This window comes from Durio zibethinus, chromosome 4 (assembly GCF_047325235.1).
Source record: "Durio zibethinus cultivar Kanyao isolate XHJ-2024 chromosome 4, ASM4732523v1, whole genome shotgun sequence".
Taxonomy (NCBI): Eukaryota; Viridiplantae; Streptophyta; class Magnoliopsida; order Malvales; family Malvaceae; genus Durio; species Durio zibethinus.
In genome coordinates, this window is record NC_143165.1 from 12,704,975 (window position 1) to 12,723,250 (window position 18,276).

At 30.8% G+C, this 18,276-nt stretch overlaps 1 protein-coding gene across 1 annotated transcript; it reads right to left on the minus strand.

Annotated features, from left to right (window-relative positions):
* Nucleotides 1-10,584: 10,584 nt before the first annotated feature.
* Nucleotides 10,585-15,173, minus strand: LOC149519179 (G-type lectin S-receptor-like serine/threonine-protein kinase At4g27290). Its single transcript, XM_089759670.1, has 7 exons — nucleotides 13,249-15,173; nucleotides 12,751-12,882; nucleotides 12,465-12,613; nucleotides 12,166-12,376; nucleotides 11,703-11,940; nucleotides 11,464-11,614; nucleotides 10,585-11,028 (listed from the first exon to the last, which is right to left on the minus strand). The coding sequence occupies exons 1-7, from the start codon at nucleotides 14,501-14,503 to the stop codon at nucleotides 10,738-10,740; spliced, it is 2,427 nt and encodes an 808-aa protein (XP_089615796.1). The 5' UTR covers nucleotides 14,504-15,173; the 3' UTR covers nucleotides 10,585-10,737.
* Nucleotides 15,174-18,276: the final 3,103 nt, after the last annotated feature.

The following is an 18,276-nucleotide window of genomic DNA, read 5'->3' on the forward strand; positions in this document are numbered from 1 at the left end:
ATTTAATCAATAAACATCATATTGTCAAGTTTGTGCGGTCCAACAGCCAAAAAAGTCCACTGTTGCCATGCTCAGGGACTACATCACCTTCAAATTCTTAGTAACTACAAAAGTGTCAGCATATATTAATTTGATTGTTCATACTTAATTTCAAACTCTGTCACCACAACAAGTCTTGGTCTTTTGTTTTTTTGTTCTATGTCTATTATCTAGTACAAATCTCGTTTTAATGGCCTTGAATTTCTTCGGTGCAAGTCTCTTTCATTGTATAGTCGATCATACAGTCATTAATGTGCTTCTTACTTCATGTCTCTGATGCATTTAGAAGATCATTCTTATTGCAATAAGGCCCTTGGAAATGGGGGAAGAGATTGCAACCTCCCAAAATAGAATCAAGGCTCTTTCTACTTGGATTGTGTTTACATCTTTCACTTTCAATTATTTCTTCTCCATAATTATGTACTTTTCATAGAGCGTGAAAGAAGGAGAAGGAGAAAAAAAAAAAAAAAAGAAAAAGGAAAAAGGACTTGATTTTTTAATCCTGTGAAAGTAGGATACTCAAAATTCGGGGGTCCCAGAGTTTTGCAGAACGTTCTTGGTGAAAAAAATGTAAATAAAATATCCCATTGAATTCAATTTGGTCCATGAATCTAATAAATAACAAAAATTCTTTATCTTTCTCAATTCGAAAATCTAGAATTTGAATGATATTCAATCACTACTATATTGGATTTCATTATTCCTCTTATATTGTATTTAAAGTATTTAAAATTTTTTACAGATTTTAAAATTATATTTGAAATATAAGATTACTTATATGTTGCGATAATAATTATCTTATATTATTTTTAATTTATATCTAAAGAGAAAGATAAAGATTATAAAAAAAATTAATATTCTCTTCGCATAAGACTATTCAATGTTTTCAAAGTGAAAAATATTATTTTTAATTTATAAGATTAAACTTATATGTTCAATTATACTTTTATAAATTATATCTATAATTTAAATTATATAAATTAAAAAAAAAAGATAATTTTGATAAATAAATAAATAATTTTATTTTAATCTTTACATATATCAAATATAAAATAAAATAATATTATTTAATCTACTCTTATTTATAATATAATCTCATCTTATTTTATCATATTATGTGTACCAAGCATGACCTAGAGCTATTGAAAATGTTTTATTTTTTAAAATTTTTTTATTAATTCTGTCTTGAACTTTATAGGCAGATGAAAGAAAGGAAAAAATGAGTTTTTTTTTTTTTTAATCCACAGTAACCTTTATTTCATATATTCCTTAGCGGCTGAAACTACCGTTGGTGCATCCATTTCTTTGTTGTCTCCAAGTATAAATACAAATAATAATAATTATTACTATAAGTTTATCTTTACTCTTCATGAATCTTTTATATTATCAAATATTGCTATGACAAATCGAAAACTTTTGGATACACTTTGGTTATGGGTCAAATCATGAATTTCAGGATAATTTCTATTTAGTGTAATGATACCATATTCCCTTATTTGGTGGTGTTTAATATTTTTGGCATTAGTTGGACAATGAAAAAGTGTTTTCAATAAATAGAAAGAGAGAGATATATTTAGTAAATTTCTTTGTCTGTGAAATTTCAATATTTTAATCATAAAGATGGGAAAAATATTGGAATGTCATGGTTATAATGCACTTAATTCAAATTATGAAAAATAAAATAGAGCATATATAATTATTACTTCAAAAAGAATTCATTTTATTTTAAGTTCAATCCAGTTATCATTCTTAACTCTTTTTTTCGTCTGGTTGATTTTGAACTTAAAAAGTACTTTAACACTTTAAGTTAAAATATTTTTGGTATTATACTTGAATTTTAAGGGATTGATGAAATGAATGAAGCATTGGGATGACAACATTCAACATCTGATAGATGAAATAGAGGATAGAAAGTTAGCTATAGAGTTTTAATTGGTTATATCTAGGAGTGTAAATGATACATTAATACTCGCAAGCTATTCGGGTTCGATTCGAAAAAAACTCGAATTCGGTTCGATTATTATCGAGTCGAGCTCGAGCTCGAGTAGCTCGACTTATCGATCAAGCCGAATTCAAATATTATTATATCTGACTTGAGTAACTCGTGAGCCTAATCGAGCTTTTATATTTAAATATATTTTTATTATTTTAATTAATAAAATATTTCGAATCCGAGTTCGAGTTTGAGTTCGAGCATGAATAATCGAATTCTTATCGAGTATACGAATCGAGCTTATTTTTACATATTAATGAGCTTAATCGAACGAGCTCGAGTAGCTCGAATTCGATCACGAATCAAGTTCGAGCTTGAAAAATAAAACTCGATCGAGCTCGAATCGAGTATTAAACCTCGAGTTGTGAGTCGAACTCGAGCTTGAACTTCTCACTACTTAGCTTAGCTCCGCTCGTTTACAGCCCTAGTTATACCTCTAAAGTTCAACTTTAGAGCCTATAAGCTTATAGCTTGCGGACATATCTCCTGTTTATGCAAGATTAAAATCTTTGGATAAATCTATTTTTTTTTAATAATATAAATGGGCACTGTGGGTTCTGAATGAGATAGGTCCTCATTTTTTTTTTTAAAGTCAACAAGGATCATATATTTACCGTTAAAATTTATTTTGATGTAAAGCAAGGGGGAGGGATGACTAAATTAACGGTAGTACAATCTTTAACGGCATCAATTTTCAATTTTGTCCGTGCTTTGGTATAAATACTAAATTTTATCAAAGTCAATTTGAGTGTATTCAATTTTTGTGTTTTATTTGAATATTTTTATTTAAGTTAATTTAAACGTTAAATCAAGTTGAATTTGTTTAAATTTGTTTTTTATTATTATTATTTTTTATTTTGCATAGATTGACATCCAATCCAATTTAATTTAAATCAATTAGGGCATACAGCTTAAAAGCTTAAATCTAAAATCAAAATTTGAAGACTAATTTGAAAAACCCAAATCTAATAGTGAAGGCCCAAACGGCTAAATTAAGTTTTTAAGCCCACTTTTATTTTTATTTTTATTTTTCAGAATTAATTAAATTAATTTAAAAAATAAAAAAACAAAAAAAAAAAAAAGAGAAAAGAGAAAAAAAGACAAATTGTAGTGGCCGGCAATGCCAGGGAGCAACAAGCTCCACTACTTGGTTTGTAGGCCACAACAACAGATAAAATTATCTACAAGCCAAAATTATCTACAAATTCTTTAGAAAAAATAGAGGGTTAGTTGCTAATAAAGAAGAGAATTCGACTAACAACACAGATTAAAGGGAGAGCAAAAATTCCAAGGCAAAACTTTCAAAACTATATTTTTTTTCATAACCAAACGCAAGCTTTTCTCAACTAGCTTAGCCTTGCCACCAAAGCCGCTCCTGTAACCACCATTTTATAGCCCCAGCCTCGTGGCTGAACCACAGCCGAAACTACCACCGAAACAATCCCCCCTTATCCATAAATCGACCCTGCCTCTGCCATCATTTAAACCCGAAACAGACCACCATCACTAACCTTCTACCCCAGCTAAAAACCTTCCCTATCACCCTAACCATAGTAGATCACCATAATCACCGAAAAAATCTTAGTCATCCCACAACCCTTCCCAAACTTGCCACAACCAAGCCCCCATCGAAGCCCCATCTAAACTGTAAAACCCATGCCTGCAATGTTTCCCCACAAAGACTGAAACCTTAACATCTAACCAAGAACCATCCTTGATCGAAACCCATAGCACACCCAGAAAGAAACACCATAAAATAAAATAAAATAATAACAGAAAAATGAAACACATCCCTTGGATTTGGGGAAAAGCAGCACCAAAAAAAAAAAAAAAAAGAAAGCAAAAACAGAGGAGGTGGAGTCGGCTTAAGGGAGTCAGCGGCGGCGAGATTTTTTGGCTGATCAGCGACGATGAAGAGGAAAGATAGAAGAAGAATTGACGTACTAAAAAGGCAGAAGGATCGGACGGTGAAGGAGGAGATTTCTTTGTTTGAAGTTTCGGGCTTTCGATTTAGATCTAGAACGATAGAGGTTGATTTGTGGAAATCCAAGCTCGGATCTGTAATGAAGACGTTGTGAAGAAGCTGTGGTGAAATTTTGGGAGGAAAAGGACACCGAGCGGTGGCGATCGATGACGACACTGACGATGACCAATGGTAGCCAACCACCGCTTTTTGGGTTTAAAGGGGGCTACACAGTCCAGCATGACCCGACCTGCGTTCTTGCAGCCCAACCCAGGCCTCTTGATCGAACCCGATCCACGATCTATGGAGCCTACTCTGCTCCAGCTCCTGGCTCAACTCTGGGTTTGTTCCTATTTGGACCACTTGATTGGGTATATTCTTCTTTTCTTTTCTTATTTTATTGTCATGTTAGTAATTAGTACTAATGGTAAATAATATGATTTTATGACTCATTAAATAGGATGATATTTTTAAATAAAATAAGATGATATTTTTTTTAAAAAAAATAATTTTAGAGGCTTGGAGAGAAATCTACATAATTATTTTTTTATTAAGAAATATTGTTTTTACTCAATGTGAAATAGTAAAGTAATAATTTCAAGAAAAAAAAAAAAGAAAACTCTTTTAGAAAAAATAGAATAATAATTTTAAAAAATGATTTTGAAAACCTTATTTAAATATTGAAGAGAATTCAAATCATATTTTGAAGGATTAATTTTTCTAAATCTGTTTAGATATTGGAGAATTAAAAGAAATTACCTTTCACAAAAAATAAATAAAAAAATAAAATTTATTTCACCATTGATTTTTTTTCCAAAAAAATAGATAATAAAAAAATAGGATTAAATGAATATGAGATACGTCAAGTTTAGTTAATTGTTTGTATTTACATCATTTACTTATTTCTTGTTACATTTTGAATTGTAATAATAGTGTGAATTATTGATTTATAAATTTTAAAAATTAGTTCTTTTTAATAATAGTTAATATTCTTATATAAAAATAATTATTAAGACTCTTCCTAGATATTAGAAAGCTTTTTAATAATTATTTTTTACGTAAAAATATTACATCAAATTCTAAAGAATATTGCGAGAATTCTAAGTAAAAAAAATATTTTTTAAAATTTTACTTAGATATTAGAGAATTAAAAAATATTTTGATACTAAAAATTCACATCTTATTCTTAAATAAAAGGTTTTATTCTTAAATAAAATGAATAAAATTGAAATCTATGTTAGACAAATTTAATTTGTTATCTTATTTTAATTTTTATTCGTATTATATATCTATTTTATATGATAAGTGTTTGCTTTTCATTACTTAAAAAAAATAATAAATGGTGGTTTATAAAGATTTGTTTTAAATAAAAAACTAATATTTTTAAGTTAAAATGATTTTTGGAACCCTATTTAAATATTGAAGGGTTTCTCAATAATTATTCTTTAGAAAGAAATATTATGTAAAATTTTTGAGAGATTATTATGAAAGTCTCAAGTAAAGAGATTTTTTTTTAAGTTTTGCCTAAATATTGTAGAAGCAAAAATGTTTTGATGTTAAATATTTTCATCTTATTTCTAAATAAAATGTTCTAAAATAGGATAATAATTATAAAGTTTAAAATGTGAAGAAATTATTTTTAAATATTAAATTTAAAACCATTTTTATCGATAGTTAGGATAATATATGATTAATTGGAATCAAGATTTTATAGGCATTGTAAGATATTAATCTTTCTTCACGCGTAATTGATTTTTGAACCTAACTTTGTTTTCGTAGATCAAAATATTTTTTTGATAAACCATAAACTTGTTTTATTATTTTATTGAAAAGATAAATTTTAGATAATCAATTGCATTTAACAAAAAAAAAAAAATAGTGATAACTCTTTCTGTTTTGAAATTTTTAAAATTTTTGTTTAGTGATCCCTAAAATCATTACGACATTTGATGCATATCTTCACTATACATACATACATACATATATATATATATGTAAGATAACAGAAAAATACTATATGCAAGTATTAATTTTGATGTTTTGACAAAATACTATATACAAAGTATTAATCTTTCTGAGTGAGGATAATAGAAAAATAGTATATGCAAGCATTAATCTTTCTCTTCATTCTTGCATTTTATGTATTATCTCTTTAGTGATTTTTACGCTTTGAGCAATGATTCTCTGAGCTGTGATTACTTTGTGCAGGACTAGGATTTATGACATCTCTAGTTTTTGTCTTCTTTGTTCGTGCTTTTGGAGTTGCTTATTTCTCATTGGAAGAATAGGTTATAATGCGAATGCCGCGTATATACTCAACCTTAAAATACAACTTTTTTTTTTTTCAATCGAAGACCCTATATCAACTTTCAAAAACGTAGTCTTTATGATTTTTTTTTTTTTTTGTTTACAATGAAAGACTATATTTTTACTTACGAAAACATATATTTTTGTTTTAAAAATTGAGGATTATGTTTTTAATTTAAAAAAGTTATGTATCAACTTTCACAAGCGTAATCTTTATAAAATTTTATTTCAATCAAAGAGAACATTCAACTTATTTTTTTCCCAATCAAATTCTACATGTCTACTTTAATAAACGTAGTGATAATTTTTTTTTTTCTAATCAAACACTATGTTCTTAATTTTGTCATATATAATGCTATCGGACATCCTTTTTCATTTAACTCTTCAATAAATTTTTTATCACACGAATAACTTTTCATATCATTAATGTATAACTCATAATAACCATCTCAATATAATGTTTTTTATTTCAAGAAAAAAAAAAATTCAATCAAGTACTAAGTTTATGATTCAAAAAATGTGGTCTGGAGTAATTTTTTTTTTAATTAAAGATTACACATCAACTTTCACAAATATAATTTTTGAAAAAAATTTTTCCAAATCAAAGAGAATATTATCTCTTTCATTAACATAGTGATAAACGAACTTTTTCTTTCCAATCTAATATTACGTTATTACTTTCATAAACTTAATAATAATGATTTTTTTTCAATCAACAATTACATTCTTGATTTTATGACATATAATATAACTATCAGACTGTTTTTTTTATTTAACCTTTCAATAAATTTTTTTATCACATGAATGAGTTGTTATATAATGAATAACTCAAAACTCATACCAACCACCTTAATTGAGATAATTGAAATAAGAAAAAGAATAAGAAAAAAAAAAGGAGAATGCCACATGGTTAAACTAAAGCAAAGTCAACAAAAAATCAAACTTAGCAAAATTTTTTTTCAATGAACCACTACATTCTTTATTTTATGACATATAATATAACTATTGAATTGCTTCTCCCATTTAATCATTTAATAAATTTTTTATCACATGAATGAGTTGTTATAATACCAATAAACAACTTACAACAATCCCTCAATCTAACGTTTTTATCCTAAAAAATAACTTTGTTGAAATAATTGAAATAGGAAAGAAAAAAAGATGGGAGACCGTCACGTGGCTAAACCAAAATAAAGTCAGCAGAAAGTTAAACTTAACAGAATTTATCTTATAAAATTTATCAAAGATTCTCAATCTTTTAACAAAATATCAAATATTATCAAAACCAAAATTATATAAAAAAAAATTATCAAATTTACTTATATTATACTAAAATTAAAAATAAATTATTAGTATTTATTATTATTATTATTATATTAAAAAATTATTTATTGAATTAAATTTTTTAAAATAAAAATTACATGTGCATCATGTACATATCAAAAACTAATAAAGAATAAAATCCAAATCTTTTAATAACTTTTCTAGATAGTTGAATCTTATTCTCCCACTTCAAAAACATATCAAATATAGGAAAAATAGTTTTCAATTACCATTTTGATCATACAAATCGTAAAATGATTAATTATTAATCAATTCATTAATTGTTTATTTATCACACCTTAAATTGATTAATATGCAAAGTATAGTTAATGGAATGTAGTCTAATAATATACAAAATCATGCTTTGACTTTGACAAGATTTTCATGGTAGGCTTTGGTGGCCAATTTGCATATTATTTACTGTATATTCATAATTATGATTAGATGTATGTAAGATAAAGGTGTAAAGAAAAGCATCCTTGATAATGGAGGTTGATTGGATTGGTAAAGATAAAATATTTCATTTATAAGATTTAAATTTAATTTTTATTTTAAATAATAATTTTTTGATTGATGATTCGGAAATATAGTATGTGTTTTGGCTAAAAGTTGATACTTATTCTAATCCTTGAACTTACTCGAAATTTTTTTAAAAGATAAGTTGATAAACTTTGGCATTAAGCCTTTACAATTTATAATCCTAGAAAAAATTAGCAAATTGAGGGTTTTCAATCTTCATTTCAACAAGCCGATTAGAAGAAAACTTTTCTATCTAGAGCACCAGAATACTTCTGATCAAGACATCAACCTTTTGTTGATTTCTCAGTCATTGTTCAATGTCCAAATCTGGAAAACAGGGTCTAAATCTTTTTTTCTTTTTTTTTTAAGAATTATTAGAAAAGTCCTTAAATATCCAATGAAAATCAATAGACAACTTATAACATGGAATTCTCCCCCAACATGTTTACAAAAGCTACCATGGTTGGCCTGTATGATGCCTTACCGTGAACACATAAAAGACTGACTTGTGAATTCCTCTTCATCAATGGATCTATCAGTTCATGTAGAGACCCACACTCAACTTGTGAGGTATTGTTCGCTTTGATCCGAAGGTCTCACGATTTTATCCCACAAAATGTGTCTCACAAGTTTGGGATTAAGTCAAGTCGAGTCCATCCACAGGACCAAGATCACATCAGATCATCGTGTAGCACTTAGTGACTCCCACAGCTCCACCGTGTAGCACTTAATGACTCCCACGACTGCGGATTGGTGATCGCTCTGATACCATTTGTAGAGACCCGCACTCAACCTGCGAAGTATTGTCTGCTTTGACCCGAAGGTCTTACGGTTTTGTCCCACAAAAAGCGTCTCACAAGTTTGGGATTAAGTCTCTACATATATATATCATTCTTTATCCACATATCCTCTTGATGTGGGATTGGGGGCGTTACAATAATCTTTAAGAAAGAAGACTTCGTATTACTTTGAGATTTTCTTCAAGGTAATATAGCCGTGTTACGTCTTGATCTCGGGGCGTAACAAAAGTGGTATCAGAGTCAGGTTACCAGTCCGCAGTTGTGGGAGTCATTAAGTGCTATACGGTGGAGCTAAGGTGGGGAGATTGTAACGCCCCCAATCCCACATATCCCACATCAGGAGGATGTGTGGATAAAGAATGATATATATTTGTAGAGACTCGCACTCAAACTGCGAGATATTGTCCGCTTTGACTCGAAGGTCTCACGGTTTTGTTTTACAAAATGCGCCTCACAAGTTTGGGATTAAGTATTTACATATATATATCATTCTTTATCCACACATCCTCCTGATGTGGGATTGTGGGCGTTACAATCTCTCCACCTTTAATGCTTGACGTTCCTGTCAAGCCAAGTCCATCCACAGGACCAAGATCACACCAGACCATCGTGTAGCACTTAGTGACTCCCACGACTGCGGACTGGTAACTTGACTCTGATACCATTTGTAGAGACTCGCACTCAACCTGCGAGGTATTGTCTGCTTTGACCCGAAAGTCTTACGATTTTATCCCACAAAAGACACCTCACAAATTTGAGATTAAGTCTTTACATATATATCATTCTTTATCCACACATCCTCCTGATGTGGGATTGGGGCGTTACAATTCAAGTGCCTTGCCCTCCCTCCACAAATTCCATGCCTGAAATAATTGCATTATCTCTAATAGCTGGATTCGAAAGCCATAAATATCAGATGTTTCTGAAAAATAGACCTTTTGTTGCATTGTTGGGTGACATATAACCACTTGCATTGGCATAAGGGAAACTCGTTGGTACTTACAAAAGGATATCTAATTGTGCAGAAGTTCCATTTTGTGTTTTTGTGATGTTTCCATCACCTCATTTTTAATGATATGAGTTTCATTCCCTTTAAAAGTTCTAGCTATCCCAAAGTCTGAAATCTTGGGATTCATCTTAGCATCTAGTAGAATATTGCTTGCTGTTAGATCCTTGTGGATGGTTCTCCTAGGGAAATTTTGGTGTCCCTTCTCCTGAGGCAATGATTCATTGTTCTCTTGCCCTTGTGAGAAGTTTGGAACAAGAATCTCAGTTTTCTTCACCGCAAGGATCAGGGGCCATAAAGTTCATTTTTGAAGCCAACCATTACATAGCATTGGTCCTAAGATTTTGCCTAAAGCATGATATTAAATGTCTGGAACAATGCAGTTGGTAATTCGTATAAACTGAAACTTCTGTCTTCAAATTAAAAAGGATAAAAATGAATGGATCTGTCATTACTCAGATGACATGGTAACTGGTATGTGGCTCCAAGTAGCAGTTTATGAACTACAGCCTACAGATGTGCTGCACTCTGACAATTTTGCATGAGATTTTCATCTTTTTAAGGTGTGGCTCTGCCATTTTCTTTTTTATCTTAGAATGTTGAGGCTTTGAGTAATTTGGAATTCAATTACATATACATTGAAACACCCTCAAAACTCAAATACCTTGACGAATACAGAATGCATCTATGCCTTACTCCAACCAGGTTAAACATATGCAAGTTAGTGCAGTTAAACAGGTTAAACATATGCCCACAAGTAATACAAAAACTCTCAAACTACTTATATTTATCTTCCCTCTAAGAACGAAGAGGTAATTTTATTTACTGAATATGATGAAGATTCTATCCCAAGAGGATTCCTTTCTGTGTAGAAACCAGGTTGCTTTGGCTGAGGCAATGAACCATCACTCCCCAACATTAGAATCACTGAAGCCATGTTTGGCCTGTCTTCTGGTAGTTGTTGAACACACAGCAGTCCTACGTGGATGCATCTTAACACTTCTGATACAACACAAGAGTTCAGCGAAAATTTATTGATTAGGTCCAGTGGCTTCTCATCCATCCACAATCTCCATGCCTGAAAAACATCAAGAAGATCTCAGTTACTGACAACTCTAACCTGGAGGTAGACCTAACAATTTTAAATATGAGAATGATGTAAAAAAGATATGAAAACAACAGGATTTAGAATTTTAGACAAAAACGTTTATGGGTTTGATAAAAACAAAAAAAAAAGAGTGTTTGTGTTTGATGTGCTGACACCAATCGTAATAAGATAATTTTCGTGTTTTACATATTTTAAACACAAAATAGTTGATAGGCATAAACTAATTACCAGGTCTACCCAAAAGGTTGCAAAAGTACTAAAATATACTTCTATCCTTACAACACAAAAACCACCTTTTATTATCAAAGAGGAAATGAAACTGGTTAGTTATTTGGAGAGGAAACAAATTTAGTAATGGTTCTTTGACATGATGTTGAAACAGAAGATCCTTATCTTTATGCTTACATGTCCAAGCAGGTTAAGATGGTGATTTGAGTGATGAAATCCTCTATTTCTCTTCCCACTCAATATTTCTAGTAATAGAACACCAAAGCTAAAGACATCTGATTTCACTGAAAAGATTCCATCAATGGCATATTCAGGTGGCATATATCCACTGCAAAAAACCATTGCAGAAAAGAATGAGTTTAAAAACTTTGAGATCAAAACAAAGTAAATCATAGACCACTTTTAGGCGGACGTACTATGTTCCAACAACTCTTTTTGTATTTGCCACACTTTGATCATCTCCAAATGTTTTAGCCATACCAAAATCTGAAATTTTTGGATTCATGCCATTGTCTAGCAACACATTGCTGGCTTTAAGGTCTCTATGGATAATTTTCAGTCTTGAATCTTGATGAAGGTAAAGAAGCCCCCGTGCAATCCCACAAATGATGTGAAAGCGCATATGCCAATCTAGTATTTTGATTCTTTTTCTATCTGTCAACATGGCATTCAAGTTAGTAAATTTCTAATTGAAGGAAACACGAGCTTAACTCAATTGCTTCAGGTGGTATCCAGCAGGTCTGGGTTTAAATCTCACCATCTGCAACCCCTTCCCCTATTCTCACGCTGCCTACCAAAAATATTCTATTTGTAGGCTTCTGAAAAAGGAATACATAACAGAAAATGGAAGGAATATCTTGAATTTAGAACAGGTCATACCAAAAATAAAATAGTCCAAACTTCTGTTGGGCATGTACTCATAGATCAGCATCCTCTCATCTCCATAAATACAGCAACCAAGAAGCTTCACAAGATTTCTGTGCTGAAGTCTTGCAATCAAGATAACTTCATTCCTGAATTCTGTCTGTCCTTGGCCAGAGTTTCCTGAAAGTCTTTTGACTGCTATTTCCTGTCCATCTCTCAAAGTACCCTGGAAATCATTCAATAAAAAGAAAACAAGGTTTGATTATCTTCTGTGTGCCAATATGATATCTACAATTGGCATATTATTACATTACCTTGTATACACGTCCAAAACCACCTTCTCCAAGCTTGTTATTACTTGAAAAGTTGTCAGTAGCTATTGCTATAGTATTGAAATCATATCTTGGAAATTCCATGTCATCATTTGCATCTTCATCAATCCTGTCTTCACTTATTGTTGGCACTGAAATCATATGGAATAGATCAGGTATGAGTCACATTATATAAAACTCTTTCCATTCATGTAATGTTTGAATTATACAGGAATTAGCCAATGCTTTTCTATAAACATAAAAGAGTATCAGCTATCAGTTATGTTACCTTGGATTCGATGCTTCTTCTTCCAGATAAATAATATTAATCCTATTATCAGACATCCGATGACTAATATTAACAAAATTTTTATGATCCTTACTCTCTTTTTATTTTTATGCCTCTGCTTCTCAATATGACCTGGAACAAACAGCACTATGTCAGTGAAACATAATATGACTTGTTGCATATCTCCTCAAAATGATATGAAGTTATACATCCAAAACCAAAATGATAGCAACTTGAACCAAATACAGATTACCAATAACCCAGCTAAAAAACCCTTTTGTGGCTTTAAAGTTACAGAAGATCTAATTCAACATAGAGAAATGTTAGTTAAGTTATGTCAATAGTCGCGTGGACCATTGATAGAATGTTATACTCTTAGTTTCAGGGAATAGGGTTCAAATCCCGCAACCTCGAGTACCAAAAAAAAAAAATGTTAGGTTGGTCATCCTTTGCAACCAACAGAAAGAAACGGAAAAGAAAAAGAGAAATAAATGGTACCTAGTTCTGAAGCAGCCATCCGTATGTACAGTTCCTGCCCACCTTCATTGAATTCCCTTACATCCATTAAATCATTGAACCAAAGCAAGCAGCCACTTCCTTCTCCCCTGATATCAGAATTTGCATAGGCAGTGCAAGAACAGTTTTTCAAACACATTTCCCTGCACATATCTAGGCTCATGGTTCCATTAAACCAAGAGAATGAAGTATCAGGTAATTTTACTCCGCTATGCTTTAGAAAACCGTCTTGACTTCCACAATTTAGTGCGGTCCTTCGAACACAACCGTCAGTCCAATCTAATGAGCTCCAAACTCTTGGAAACTTGGGTACAAATCCTTCTAAGCATTCACATACAGGAAAACCTTGGCTATTGCATCGACCATACGGACCACATAAAGCATAGTTCTCACAGTTATCCACCATCGTGGATAAGAAAAGGAACCAAGTTTGTGTTCGATCAATCCAGACCAAACGTTGCAAAGGACCTGACTGGCTCACAATTAGCCTTGAGACAACAGAACTGTTATATAGGTTATATGAGTAGTGTACTTCTTTCTCATTGAATATGAATTCAAAGCTGTATACATTGTTTTTCTTCAGCTCAGGACTTCCAGTAAACCTGAGTCCATTCCATGGACCACCACGATAATAAAATTTAAGTCCTTTCATTATAACTAGTTGTGGAAATCCACGAGAATCTATCCGAATTGAAAACTCACCTTGAGCTGGATCATCTGCACTCTTCCAGGATGATAAAAACGTTTCTTTACCTGTGATGAAATCCTTTCCAAGTTTCATTCCCGGAAGTAAGGTATCTGATGGATAATCAAAACTTTGCCATAAAATGTTCTCATCCCCATCCCTGACCACAAGGTTTCCTGAGTCCTGGAGCTGTGCAACTGGATTCTGTGGAGTTCTTGATGTATTGGATGACCAAAATATGCTGTTTGTGTTGTTACTAAGTAGAAGAATTCCTTGGCTATTCATACTTAAAACTCCTGATGTACCAGAGATCGGAGTTTCTCTGTTGGCTACCCATACTACTGTTCTGATCGATACTTTTTTGGTGTTGTACCAAATTCCGAGGTATCGGCTTGGGGAATTACCAGGACTGAAGAAACCAAGTTGAAAGATTCCATCTGCTGATATTAAAATGTCAGTGTTGCTATCTTTTATTAACTGACCTGGTGTAATAGTACTTGTTGCACTAGAAGTTGTTAGCAGGCAGAGTAAGTAAATGTACACTAGAACCATTGCAACCAGTGATTCCTACATTCACTTCAAGCAGTATAGATCATCCATTGTTTAAGAAAGGCTTGAAGGTATGATTTGCAACAAAATACAGAAATACTGGCTCTAAATTAGAATTATAAGGAATAATTTAGTTTTGGGCTGATCAAGAAATTTTCAGCCATTGTAGCCAACAAAAAACTAAGAACTGTTGCTTTCAATTCATTTTCCTATACTGGCTTATGAAACCTTACCTTAGATATTGAATCTTCTAATTAAGGCAGTGGTACAAACATGACCAAGTCATGAAAATTTAATCAATAAACATCATATTGTCAAGTTTGTGCGGTCCAACAGCCAAAAAAGTCCACTGTTGCCATGCTCAGGGACTACATCACCTTCAAATTCTTAGTAACTACAAAAGTGTCAGCATATATTAATTTGATTGTTCATACTTAATTTCAAACTCTGTCACCACAACAAGTCTTGGTCTTTTGTTTTTTTGTTCTATGTCTATTATCTAGTACAAATCTCGTTTTAATGGCCTTGAATTTCTTCGGTGCAAGTCTCTTTCATTGTATAGTCGATCATACAGTCATTAATGTGCTTCTTACTTCATGTCTCTGATGCATTTAGAAGATCATTCTTATTGCAATAAGGCCCTTGGAAATGGGGGAAGAGATTGCAACCTCCCAAAATAGAATCAAGGCTCTTTCTACTTGGATTGTGTTTACATCTTTCACTTTCAATTATTTCTTCTCCATAATTATGTACTTTTCATAGAGCGTGAAAGAAGGAGAAGGAGAAAAAAAAAAAAAAAAGAAAAAGGAAAAAGGACTTGATTTTTTAATCCTGTGAAAGTAGGATACTCAAAATTCGGGGGTCCCAGAGTTTTGCAGAACGTTCTTGGTGAAAAAAATGTAAATAAAATATCCCATTGAATTCAATTTGGTCCATGAATCTAATAAATAACAAAAATTCTTTATCTTTCTCAATTCGAAAATCTAGAATTTGAATGATATTCAATCACTACTATATTGGATTTCATTATTCCTCTTATATTGTATTTAAAGTATTTAAAATTTTTTACAGATTTTAAAATTATATTTGAAATATAAGATTACTTATATGTTGCGATAATAATTATCTTATATTATTTTTAATTTATATCTAAAGAGAAAGATAAAGATTATAAAAAAAATTAATATTCTCTTCGCATAAGACTATTCAATGTTTTCAAAGTGAAAAATATTATTTTTAATTTATAAGATTAAACTTATATGTTCAATTATACTTTTATAAATTATATCTATAATTTAAATTATATAAATTAAAAAAAAAAGATAATTTTGATAAATAAATAAATAATTTTATTTTAATCTTTACATATATCAAATATAAAATAAAATAATATTATTTAATCTACTCTTATTTATAATATAATCTCATCTTATTTTATCATATTATGTGTACCAAGCATGACCTAGAGCTATTGAAAATGTTTTATTTTTTAAAATTTTTTTATTAATTCTGTCTTGAACTTTATAGGCAGATGAAAGAAAGGAAAAAATGAGTTTTTTTTTTTTTTAATCCACAGTAACCTTTATTTCATATATTCCTTAGCGGCTGAAACTACCGTTGGTGCATCCATTTCTTTGTTGTCTCCAAGTATAAATACAAATAATAATAATTATTACTATAAGTTTATCTTTACTCTTCATGAATCTTTTATATTATCAAATATTGCTATGACAAATCGAAAACTTTTGGATACACTTTGGTTATGGGTCAAATCATGAATTTCAGGATAATTTCTATTTAGTGTAATGATACCATATTCCCTTATTTGGTGGTGTTTAATATTTTTGGCATTAGTTGGACAATGAAAAAGTGTTTTCAATAAATAGAAAGAGAGAGATATATTTAGTAAATTTCTTTGTCTGTGAAATTTCAATATTTTAATCATAAAGATGGGAAAAATATTGGAATGTCATGGTTATAATGCACTTAATTCAAATTATGAAAAATAAAATAGAGCATATATAATTATTACTTCAAAAAGAATTCATTTTATTTTAAGTTCAATCCAGTTATCATTCTTAACTCTTTTTTTCGTCTGGTTGATTTTGAACTTAAAAAGTACTTTAACACTTTAAGTTAAAATATTTTTGGTATTATACTTGAATTTTAAGGGATTGATGAAATGAATGAAGCATTGGGATGACAACATTCAACATCTGATAGATGAAATAGAGGATAGAAAGTTAGCTATAGAGTTTTAATTGGTTATATCTAGGAGTGTAAATGATACATTAATACTCGCAAGCTATTCGGGTTCGATTCGAAAAAAACTCGAATTCGGTTCGATTATTATCGAGTTGAGCTCGAGCTCGAGTAGCTCGACTTATCGATCAAGCTGAATTCAAATATTATTATATCTGACTTGAGTAACTCGCGAGCCTAATCGAGCTTTTATATTTAAATATATTTTTATTATTTTAATTAATAAAATATTTCGAATCCGAGTTCGAGTTTGAGTTCGAGCATGAATAATCGAATTCTTATCGAGTATACGAATCGAGCTTATTTTTACATATTAATGAGTTTAATCGAGCGAGCTCGAGTAGCTCGAATTCGATCACGAATCGAGTTCGAGCTTGAAAAATAAAACTCGATCGAACTCGAACCGAGTATTAAGCCCCGAGTTGTGAGTCGAACTCGAGCTTGAACTTCTCACTACTTAGCTTAGCTCCGCTCGTTTACAGCCCTAGTTATACCTCTAAAGTTCAACTTTAGAGCCTATAAGCTTATAGCTTGCGGACATATCTCCTGTTTATGCAAGATTAAAATCTTTGGATAAATCTATTTTTTTTTAATAATATAAATGGGCACTGTGGGTTCTGAATGAGATAGGTCCTCATTTTTTTTTTTAAAGTCAACAAGGATCATATATTTACCGTTAAAATTTATTTTGATGTAAAGCAAGGGGGAGGGATGACTAAATTAACGGTAGTACAATCTTTAACGGCATCAATTTTCAATTTTGTCCGTGCTTTGGTATAAATACTAAATTTTATCAAAGTCAATTTGAGTGTATTCAATTTTTGTGTTTTATTTGAATATTTTTATTTAAGTTAATTTAAACGTTAAATCAAGTTGAATTTGTTTAAATTTGTTTTTAAATAATTTTATTATTATTATTTTTTATTTTACATACCCAATCCGATTTAATTTAAGTCAATTAGGGCCTACGAGCTTAAAAGCTTAAAGTCTAAAATCAAAATTTGAAGACCTAATTCGAAAATCCCAAGTCTAATAGTGAAGGCCCAAACGCCTAAATTAAGTTTTGAAGCCCACTTTTATTTTTATTTTTCAGAATTAATTAAATTAATTTAAAAAATAAAAAAACAAAAAAAAAAAAGAGAAAAGAGAAAAAAAGACAAATTGTAGTGGCGGGCAATGCCAGGGAGCAACAAGCTCCACTACTTGGTTTATAGGCCACAACAACAGATAAAATTATCTACAAGCCAAAATTATCTACAAATTCTTTAGAAAAAACAGAGAGAATTCGACTTAACAACACAGACAAAAGGGAGAGCAAAAATTCCAAGGCAAAACTTTCAAAACTATATTTTTTTTCATAGCCAAACGCAAGCTTTTCTCAACTAGCTTAGCCTTGCCACCAAAATCGCTCCTGTAACCACCATTTTATAGCCCCAGCCTCGTGGCTGAACCACAGCCGAAACTACCACCAAAACAATCCCCCCTTATCCATAAATCGACCCTGCCTCTGCCAT